The sequence below is a fragment of the Pogona vitticeps genome, chromosome ZW-PAR (assembly GCF_051106095.1).
Source record: "Pogona vitticeps strain Pit_001003342236 chromosome ZW-PAR, PviZW2.1, whole genome shotgun sequence".
NCBI classification, from domain to species: Eukaryota; Metazoa; Chordata; class Lepidosauria; order Squamata; family Agamidae; genus Pogona; species Pogona vitticeps.
In genome coordinates, this window is record NC_135800.1 from 11,397,562 (window position 1) to 11,408,654 (window position 11,093).

An 11,093-nucleotide genomic window follows, 5' to 3' on the forward strand; every position below is an offset into this window, starting at 1 on the left:
CATTTAATGAAGCGGGTGGGAATAAAATAGGTGTGTTATGGGACACCATGAAAGCTGTTATGAGAGGAATTGCTATAAGAGAATCTTGTAGATTAAAAAGATTGAGAGAAGGAAATGTAAAAAGGATTGAAGAATCATTAAAGGATTTAGAAACTAAATATTTTATAGATAGAGACAATAAAAATTATTAGAGATACAAGCTAAAAGAAAGGAATTGGAAAGCTTAGAATTAGAAAAAGTACAGAGGGACCTGATATACACTAAAAGGAATTTTTTTGAACATAGTAATAAAAATTCAAAACTTTTAGCTAGAATGGTTCATACCAAAAGAACAAAAAACAACATTGGTGTGATTAAAGATAAAACAGGAAAAAATTGCAGTTTAATGAAAGAAAAATTAAAGATTATACAAGATTTTTATCAAAATTTATATAAAAGTAATAGTGCATCAAAAGAAGATATAGAAACTTATATTAAAGAAAATGTTAAGAGTGAAATATCAGAGAACAATAAAAAAGACTTAGATAAAGAAATAAAAGAGGAAGAGATTATAGAGATAATTAATAAACTAAAATATGGTAAAACCCCAGGTTTTGATGGATTAGGTCCGGAATACTACTTTACTTTAAATAAAATACACAGCAGAAGCCAGTCATATGAACACACACAGACACACATACAGAGTTGCTACCAGGCTGCCTCAAACCAGCAACTGGTTCTCATCACAGCCAGTAACCAGCAAACCTGTTTTCAGAGGTGGAAATTGCCACCCTCCCCAGAAAGCTGGGAGAAACGGGCTCAGAGAGATTGCTAGGAGGAGAAAAAGTGACTTCCTGGCTCCACCCTTTGCCACTTCTTAGTGCAAATAACATCCGGGGGAAGTCAGCATGGCAAATCGGGATGTGGCAAGAAGGTGAGACCAGGAGGTGGGGTGGGTAGGGAGGGACATCCCAACAGAACAAGCATCTCGCTCTGCTCTTTTCTCACCTCTTAGTGTTTGAAATGCAACCTCAGGATGCCAGTTTCTCCGCAGCTTTGGCACTGAACCAAGAATATAGGTCACCATCTTGAAGAAGCTATAAAGAGCTTGCCAGCTGCTATGATATGTAGTAGAGAATCTTTGCTAGGAAGGGACAAAACGGCATGCCTCGTAGTGTGTCAAAATGGCCCTGGAGGGGGTGCCAGAGTTCCGTTCCAAAAAAAGGCCATATCATTCCAAAAAGGCCATATCGTATGGCTCATGGGAGCCGGCAATGTGATGTAAATGGAGCAAGGAGGCTCTCTGGAATGCAGCTACAGATGCAGTGGCGCATCTGTACAGTGGCACTTCCTGTTGCAGCCCACCTGTGTTCCTCATCATCCAACCCAACAGAAAATAGTCATTGTAAAAACAGCAGCGTCTCTCCCCTCACCATTTCACCTTTCTCCCCATTGATCCAACAGGTTCAGATAAAATGTACTGGGTTGCAGAAATAGATCCAGCATGCAGTGCTCCCAGCAAACAGGTGCATGCTGGGGCCGGTGGGTAGGGCAGGCTGATGGAGCTAGAAGAGGGGAACCAAAATGCCAGTCTCCAAGCAACTGGGGTCCAGATGAGCCCACGGTGTTCATAAGGCAAGACGTCTAGGTGACACCAAAGGCTGCTCAAGGGGATAGGGGAGGAATCATCCACTCATAGGCAACGTTTCACACAGGCAAGGCCCAGCATCACTATATAAACCATGCACTCAAAACGTTGCCTCCTTTGGCAACTACATTTTGCACCTCCAAGATTCTGGATACCTCCCCATTCTCTTTAAGGACAGGACTTCAAGTAGCAGTAGGCAAACTACCACTCTCAAAATACCAGACTGCAAACCCAAGCATTCATCTGCAAGGTAACCAATACTGAGGGATGCTAGAAACCACAGTCCAGCACAATCTCTGGAGAGCTGCACATGGCCCACCCCACCTTAAACGGAGCGTGGGGTTCTGGAGCAGGGGACATATGGGGAGAGGGAGGTCAAAGGCTGATGCTACGGTGGTGTTTGAAAGGGTGAGGCTGAGCACCACGGCGCTGTTCCCGCTCTTCAAGCTCATCGCTGTTGAGACTGGCAGCGTCAGACAGGCCCAGAAGGTGCTCCACCGAGTCGAATTTCTGCAGGTCAGAGGCAATGGTCTGGAAGCTGAGCACTGAGAGGGTGTCAGAAGAGGTGGCTGGTTCAGGAGGTAGGGCCATATTTCCGTACAGCAAAATCGGGCTGGCTTCAGCACCCACTGGGGAAGCCCGCCGTCCAACTAGACGCTGGAGACGCCGGGCATGGATCTGCTCACTGATTTGCTCCAGGTTCCGCAAAGCCACGGAGTAGCGCATCTTCGCCTGGGCAACCTGCTGCTCCAGGGATGTTACCCTGGCCTTGTGCTCCTCAAGGATTTGGTTGAACTGAGCTTTCAGTTCAAAGTAAGGCTTGCTCTTCACGATGACACGCTTCAAGGACTTTTGTAGGGACTGGACTTTTGCCTCAGCCTGCTGGCACAGCTGAGTAACACGCTGATGCTCCCTCTCGCTGCGCAGCCGCTCCTCCTCAGCTTCATTCACCTTGCACGTTGCATGATTGAGCATCTCTTGCCACGTGGGATCTAGCCGGTTCTTGTCTGCCATGACTCCCTGCTCAGCCACAAAAACCATCTCACGAGCCGCATTGTGTTGAGAGTTCTGGTACTGTACTGAATTCCAGTACAAATGCACAGCAGAAGTGCCAGCCGGTTCAGGCAGAATTAGCTAGAAGTTTCCCTTTGTACCCGCCCCTCACCAAACACTAGCACTCAAGAATAACACTCAGGAGGCCTTTTTATATAAAAGAAAGAAATCTATATTGTACTCACGAAGATAAGCATTTAGAAGGTTTCAGGTAGATACAGGAATAAAAATAGCGAATACAATGTTCTTCTGTTCTGGCCCCACGTGGCTGGAGGGGTCTCCAGGCTCAGTGGGCCGGCATGGAACCTTTACATCTTTCCAGGTGAAGAGCGTGTACAAGAATGGTGACCAACAATGGTGGTTGAATCACCTCATGGCCAGGAGGGCCGGAAACAGGGGTGGAGCCTCCCTACCCGGGAACAACAAACTCTCTAATTGGTCAGCATGTAAACAAACAAACAAGTTAGTTTGTGTTGTAGGCCCTTCCCCTTTGAAATTTACATCTAGATTGCTTGACCATCCAACACCCCTTCTCAATCTAGCATGCTAAATTTCAACAAGTCCCATCATGCTTCGCAGGTTCTGGAAGCGATCTCTTGGTAGAGGTTTTGTCAGGATGTCTGCTGTCATCTCCGTGGACGGACAGTAGGTCATCTGAATGGTACCCCTCTGGACCAGGTCTCGCGCTAACTCATGTCTCACACTAATGTGCTTGGTGCGCGCGTTCATCTTTTCTGCATGCGATAGCCTGATGCAGCTTTGATTGTCCTCCATCATCTGGAACGGTGTTCCTCCTTCTATCTCGAAGTCCGTCAGCAGCTTCTCCAGCCATAGCAGTTCTCTGCATGCTTCTGCCGCTGCAATGAACTCTGCTTCTGTGGAAGACAAAGCTACAACATCCTGTTTACGACTGCCCCATGAGATAGGACCATCCCCATACATAAAGAGGAAACCACTAGTGGATTTTTGATCTTCTGGATCCTCAGCCCAGTCTGAATCTACCATTCCCACAAGTTTTGGGGTGTCACTAGCTGGCAGTCTTAGCTTAAAGTCCATGGTCCCTTTCAAGTATCTAACTACTCTTTTTACAGCTGTCCAATCACTCTGTGTCGGTGAGCTGACTTTTCTGCTCAATATTCCTACTGCAGTGGCAATATCAGGTCTTGCAGTAGTTGTCAAGTATAAGAGCTTCCCTATAGCTGCTCTATACTGGTTATTGTCGGGCAAAGGTTCTCCTTTCTCTTTACTTTTGTAAAAATCTGTAGACATTGGTGTAGCAGCACCATGGGCATCCTGCATACCTAGCATATCTAACAGTTCAAGTATCTTTTGTTTCTGACTCAATAAATATGAGCCATCTGCTGCTTTCTCAATTTGAATACCCAAATAATATGTCGCATTTCCCAACTCCTTTATTTCTACCTCTTTGCTCAGATTCTGTACTATACCTCTGTACTCCCCTTCTTCATGGGTTGCTACTATGAGGTCATCAACATAGGCTAGAATATATGTGTAGTGTCCGTTCCTGTTCCTAGTATACAGGCACTGATCTGCTCTTCCTTGCGTGAAGCCTTGCTGAAGTAGCATTTTGTTCAACTTCTCATTCCAGGCTCTGGCTGCCTGTTTCAGTCCATAAAGGCCTTTCTTCAGTTTGCAGACAAAGTCGGGGTGCTTCTTGTCAATGAAGCCTGGTGGTTGTCGCATGTAGAGGTCTTCTTCAATTTCACCATGAAGAAATGCAGTTTTGACATCTAGATGCTTGACTAGCATCTGTCTGGATGCTGCAATACTCAGGAGCATTCTTATAGTGCTGTGTTTCACAACTGGAGCAAAGGTTTCATCAAAGTCTTCTCCATACTTTTGAAGAAATCCTTTGGCGACTAATCTTGCTTTGTAGCGTTCCACTTGTCCATCTGCTCCCTTTTTCTCTTTGAATACCCATTTGCATCCGATTGCTTTCTTTCCTGCTGGTAACTTTGTCAATGTCCATGTTTCATTCTTGTGTAGGGCTTCTATCTCCTCTTTCGCAGCTTGTTTCCATTTGGCACCCTCTTGTGCTGGCATTTGTTCAACTTCTTCCCAGGTTGTTGGTTCATCTGTCTGCCACGCCCTTGCAAGGTAGGACAGGCGAAGCGGCGGCACACCTCTGTTGGACCGTGATGAGCGTCTGACCTCTGGTTCTGGAACCTCTGGCAGCGTGGTGCCATCCTCTGGTTCTGCAGAGTTGTCAACTGCTCCATCCGTATCCCCTTCTGTTGGTGTACTGCTCTCATTCTTCATCTCATCGTCATCTTCCTCTTCCTCTGGTTCGTTTTGTGAGGGCACTGGGATAGGTATGTCTAGGAGAGGTTGGCTGTATTGATTCTGTTCATCAGAGTTGTCTAGCACAGTCCCTCTCTTGTCAGCCTTCCTTTGTTCATCAAAGTGAACCACGTGCCTTGTACTGACCTCACCAGTTCTCAGATTCATGACTCTGTAACCCTTGACACCTGAATCATACCCAATAAGAATTGTTTGTTCAGTTCTAGAGTCCAACTTATGCCTTTTCTCTCTGGGAATGTAAGAGTATGCAATGCTTCCAAAAACTCTAATGTGTGAGATGTTTGGGACTCTACCATGCCAAAGTTCAAATGGTGTTTTTGTGGTAGCTTTTGTTGGTAGTCTGTTCTGAAGGTAAGTAGCAGTTATAATAGCTTCGCCCCACATCCTGGTGGGTAGCTCTGCATCTGCAAGCATGCATCTAGTCATCTCCAGAAGAGACCTTAGTTTTCTCTCAGCTACTCCATTTTGTTCTGGTGTGTATGGAACAGTCCTTCTGTGTAGGATACCTTGTTCCTCAAAGAATGTCTGTGTGTGGTTTGAAATGTACTCACCACCATTATCTGACTGAAAAGCCTTAGGTTTTCTTTCAAATTTGTTGCTCACCATGGCCACGTATTTCCTCAGAAGGTTGTGGGTTTCGCTCTTGTCCTTCAGTAGGTAGGTGACACAGTACCTTGAAAAATCATCCAGAAAAATTAGAATATATCTGTTGCCTCCCATCGATGGTACATTAATTGGTCCACATAAGTCAGTGTGAATCAAGTCTAACACTTTTGTGCTTCTTTGTTCAGTACTTGAATGAAATGAGGGTCTGACCCCTTTTTCTGTAAGGCAACTTACGCACCTGGATGTCTTGTTACTGTCATGTGGCTTTACCTCAAGTCCTTTGACCAGGTTCCTTTTGTGCAGTTCCAGGATTGCACTTGTGTCTCTATGAGCAAATCTGCGATGCCACAGGTCCAGGCTGCTCACTTCTTCTTGCACCGTCTGCGCTGTGTTGATCTGCACCTGTTCATCTAAGAGACTGACTTTATATATGCCATTAGATTCATAAGCTTCCAAATATATTTCATTGTCCTTTTCAACTGTGCATTTTTCACCATAAAAATGTACATCAAAACCCTTTTTCGCGAGACTTGACACACTGAGCATATTGCAGTCAAGGTTGGGAACATAGACCACGTCACTTACAGTAGTTTCATAGACTGCATTTGGTGTTAGACACATCAAAGTTCCAGACCCCTTGCCTTGCACCTCCACACAGTTCCCATCAGCCACCTTAATCTGCCCATTGGCTGATGAATCAAAAGTTTTAAAAAATGTTTTGTCATGAGTAGCATGCTGTGAACATCCACTGTCAATAATCCATGAGCCTCTATTTCTCTGGTAGCTCGGTGTAACTTCATAAGCTATAAATGCACTCTGTTTAGTTTCTTTCTTTGGCCTTTCTGTAGCTCTGTCCCTCTTGTGACCAGAAGCTGCATTCTTGCCTTTGCTAGCTCTTTGTTCAACTTGGTGAGAGCTCCCATTGGCTGGAGCCTCCTTGTGGGCGTCACAGTCCCTTGATCTATGTCCTTTCCTCCCACAAGACCAGCAGCTGATACGTGATTGGTCGTGGGGCGGAGCCTTTCTATGGCTCCTGTTTTGAATCAGGTAATTTGATCCACTTGCCTCTTGGGAACTGAAATAGCCTCCTGCCTGGTTTCTGCATTCATCTCTCAGAGCCTTAACACTGGCATCAAAAGACAACTGTTGTGCATTTACAACTGAGGCAAAAGCATCAAAACGTTCTCCTAGGGATGCTAGCAGAAATCCCCTTTTCATCCTATCAGGCATTTGATGACCAGATGCAATCAGATTATCTGTAATATTTAAAAATTCAGATATGTGTTTTTCACAATCCTTCTTATTATTTAAGCGGATCCTGGTTAAATCCTTAATTAATGCTGCCTCAGTTTGATGGCTTGCAATCCCAAAAGATTCCTCCAGATTTTTAAGCATTTCTTTTGCTGTTTCACAATTTGCAACATAGGCCAATTGTTCATCAGTTAGGTTGCGAAAAATTATTGTTTGTGCAGTTATATCTTTCTTTTCCCATTCTACTTTAGCTTTGCTTTCTTCTGGTTTGTCTGAATTTAAGCAATCATTGAGCTCCATGCCCTTAAATTCCAGTAATAGTCTTTGTTTCCATCTCACAAAATTAAATGAGGTTAAGGCTGGCAATTTAACTTCCTTCTTTTCTGCCATTCCTGCCTCCTTTTCAGCACAAAATCAACAAGCAAACAATAGCAAACTCTCTTCAGCTAGTTTGGTATATTGAGGGGGGGGAGAAAAAGAAACGCAAGATACACTTGGAAAACAACAAATGCCCGAAAAATACTTCTTAGCTAATCTTTTCCTTTTTTGCTGGCTGTTTAGTCATTCTGGGCCCATGACCTGTTGAGAGTTCTGGTACTGTACTGAATTCCAGTACAAATGCACAGCAGAAGTGCCAGCCGGTTCAGGCAGAATTAGCTAGAAGTTTCCCTTTGTACCCGCCCCTCACCAAACACTAGCACTCAAGAATAACACTCAGGAGGCCTTTTTATATAAAAGAAAGAAATCTATATTGTACTCACGAAGATAAGCATTTAGAAGGTTTCAGGTAGATACAGGAATAAAAATAGCGAATACAATGTTCTTCTGTTCTGGCCCCACGTGGCTGGAGGGGTCTCCAGGCTCAGTGGGCCGGCATGGAACCTTTACATCTTTCCAGGTGAAGAGCGTGTACAAGAATGGTGACCAACAATGGTGGTTGAATCACCTCATGGCCAGGAGGGCCGGAAACAGGGGTGGAGCCTCCCTACCCGGGAACAACAAACTCTCTAATTGGTCAGCATGTAAACAAACAAACAAGTTAGTTTGTGTTGTAGGCCCTTCCCCTTTGAAATTTACATCTAGATTGCTTGACCATCCAACACATTGTGCATGCTCACTGCCCGTTCATACCGAAGTGCAGCTTTCTGGGTCTCCTGCTGTGCCTCCTTAGCCAAACGCCTGGCCTCGTAATATGGGCGCGCTTTCTCAATGCAATTCCCCAGCTGAGAGCCCTGGGCATTGAGCTTCCTGGCAGATTCTGACAAGATCCTCCGGTACGTGGTGCGGGCTTCATCCAACTGCAACTCCACCCGATTTATTTCCTCATTGGCCTGATTGAGGTGTTCCAGCTCCTCCTGGATGCGAGGATCAAGTTCTTCCTCTTCCTCTTCTTCCTCCTCCTCCTTTTTGGGGGGGCTTTTGGCATCTCCGCCACCATCACAGAGGGCTTCAGACCCAGAGGTCCTCTGTTCTTCTCTCTCTTCTGTGGGTGTCCGCAGCTCCCCGGGAGGTGTCTGTCGCCCATCCCCCATGTTCATGCCCAGCACCAACCGTTGGTCGGAACCCTCCATCTCAGGCTTCGTCAGCCCCTCTGCAATCCTCAGGCTCCCTGTGCGGGTGGGCTGGCCTTCTCACAAAAGAACAGGCGCCATTTTAACACCAGGCCCATTTGCAGAGAACCAGCATGAGGCTTCTCCTTTCACTGAGATGCATCTGGCACATGCGGAGAATGAATGTGGTAGAATTTACTGCTGCAAGCTAGAGAGCAATGATGCACATTTGGAGTGTCAGATTAACTGAATGCCTTCGGAAAACTGTGGAGCTCTGGCCCTAGAAATTCCCTAGTTGGCACATACAGCAGGTATGCACGCATGGAGGGGGTGGAGAAAATTCCCCACCAGGCATATCCTCCACCCCCTCTCCCGTGGCCCACCCTTAAGACGCTTCTTCAATGCAGCATCTAGCAGCAAAGACCAAGGAACTGAAGGAAGCACACATAGACACAGCTTCAGGTCCAAAGGCAACCCCCCTCGCCAACCCCAGCCCCAACCGGAAGCGGAAGTCGTCGGTCCGGAATACTATAAAACCTTTAAATCAATATTGATCCCTAAATTAAAAGTGCTTTATAATGAAATCTTGGAAGGAGAGAGGATACCAGATTCATGGAAACATTCATTGATAACTCTTATCCCAAAACCTAATAAAGACCTAACAGACCCGAGTTCATATAGGCCTATTTCTTTACTAAATCAGGATGCAAAGATATTTACAGCAATACTTGCAAATAGAATTAATAAATTTATTATAAAATATATCAAAGAGGATCAGAATGGTTTCTTGAAAGGTAGGCAAATGGAAAACTTAACAAGGAGGGTTTTGAATATTATACACAATATAGAAAAAAATAAACTGAAGGCAGGCATTTTATCATTAGATATATTTAAAGCATTTGATTGTGTGGAATGGCCAACATTAAAGACTTTGTTAAAGGGTTGGGGTTTTGGAAAAAAGTTTAGGGGGATAATAGATCAATTATATTTAGAGAATACTTCTGTAGCAATAGTTAATGATGGGATGACAGATCAAATAGCTCTTGGCCGAGGTAGTAGGCAAGGTTGTCCTCTGTCTCCAGTTCTGTTTTGCCTGGTTATTGAAATGTTGGCAAATGTAATTAGGAACGATGATTTAATTGAAGGTATAGGAGAAAAGAAGACAAAGATTAATTTATTTGCGGATGATTCCTTATTGACAGTGAAAAACCCGTTAGAATGTATAGATAAAATTAAAACACACTTAGAAAAATTTGGAAAAATAACCGGATTAAACATAAACTGGCAAAAATCTGACTTAATGTTGTTTAATTATAGTAGAATAGAACAAGAAAAGTTTACTGAAAAACATGATTTTAAAATATGTAAAACAATTAAATACTTAGGAATAGATTTAGCGAAAAATATTCAAAAGATAAAGGATTATAATTATAACAAACTAAAGGAAGTAATTAATAAGAAACTACAAGAATATGATAAGTTCAAATTATCTTGGTTTGGAAAGATTGCATTGGTAAAAATGAAAATTTTACCAAAAATTAATTTTCTATTCAGAATGTTACCAATGCAGTTAACAGAGGATGAGTTGAAATATTGGCAAGGAATAGTTAACAAATATTGTAATGAAGGGAAGAAATCTAGAATAAATAAAAAGTATTGGTATAAAACAACAAAAAAAGGTGGTATAGGTTTGCCAAATATAAGAAACTATTATTTAGCTAACCAACTGAGGTTTATTGGTGAAATTATATATAATCCGGAAAGGTTAATTTGGTGGGAAATAGAATCATCAGAACTACAAGGAAATATAGAAAAATATTTATTTGCTAAAGGTAAGAAAGATAAAATAAGTCAAGTTAATAATCCTTTTTTAAAGACACTGCTAAATATATGGTATAAGTATAAAAAGAATTTATGTTCATCATACTCTCCATTTAGATTAGTGACAGAAATAGAAGATTTTCCTACCAATATGAAGGTGTATATGGATTTATTTAAAGAAGAAAAAGTGATTAGACTGAAAGATTGGCTGTATAAAATGAGATCGATAGATCAAATGAAACAAGTATTTCAAAACAAGACTATTTCATGGTTGAACTATGTACAACTGGAAAGATGGACTAAGGAATGGGCAAATAAATATAATAAAGGTAGAGAACACACAAAATTTGAGCAATTTTTACTCTCATATGAGGACATTCAGATGACTGACTCAGTAAAAGGTACAGTGAGTAAAATTTATTCACTTCTTAATTTAGAGGAAGAAGAAAGTGAGAAAGAAGGATTGAAATTGGTGTGGGAACAAGATATTGGGAAAAGAATAAATGAAGAAGAATGGAGGAGGATATGGAAAATGAGGATTTTAAGATTGATGTCAGTAAGAATAAAGGAAAAAATTTTTAAACTTAGTTTAAGATGGTATTTAACACCGGTAAAATTAAACAAAATCAACACCAGTCATCCGAATGTCTGTTGGAAATGTGAGAAAGAAGTTGGTACATACTTTCATATGTGGTGGGAATGTGAAAAGGTACAAAGTTTTTGGAGACAAATTTTTAAAGAATTAAGTTGTATCTGTGGAAAAGATATAGAATGTAAGGCTGAGATTGCTTTGTTATCAATATATGAGAATGTGGAATATGACAAAATGATTAAAGAATTGATAACTAATCTAATAACAGCAG

At 42.6% G+C, this 11,093-nt stretch overlaps 1 protein-coding gene across 1 annotated transcript; it reads right to left on the minus strand.

Moving 5' to 3' along the window:
* Nucleotides 1–621: 621 nt before the first annotated feature.
* LOC144585160 (SH3 domain-binding protein 5-like) lies at nucleotides 622–8,920 on the minus strand. Its single transcript, XM_078382777.1, has 2 exons — nucleotides 7,978–8,920; nucleotides 622–2,695 (listed from the first exon to the last, which is right to left on the minus strand). Exons 1-2 carry the CDS (start codon nucleotides 8,428–8,430, stop codon nucleotides 2,003–2,005), a joined length of 1,146 nt encoding a protein of 381 aa, XP_078238903.1. The 5' UTR covers nucleotides 8,431–8,920; the 3' UTR covers nucleotides 622–2,002.
* Between the last annotated feature and the right edge of the window lie 2,173 nt (nucleotides 8,921–11,093).

Excerpts from the sequence above, each read along its gene's own strand:
- LOC144585160 (XM_078382777.1), bottom strand. The coding sequence starts at position 8,430 with ATGGAGGGTTCCGACCAACGGTTGGTGCTGGGCATGAACATGGGGGAT. Across the intron at positions 2,696-7,977 it reads CACTTCGGTATGAACGGGCA|AACTCTCAACACAATGCGGC; the intron begins GTGAGCATGCAC and ends GTACAGTACCAG.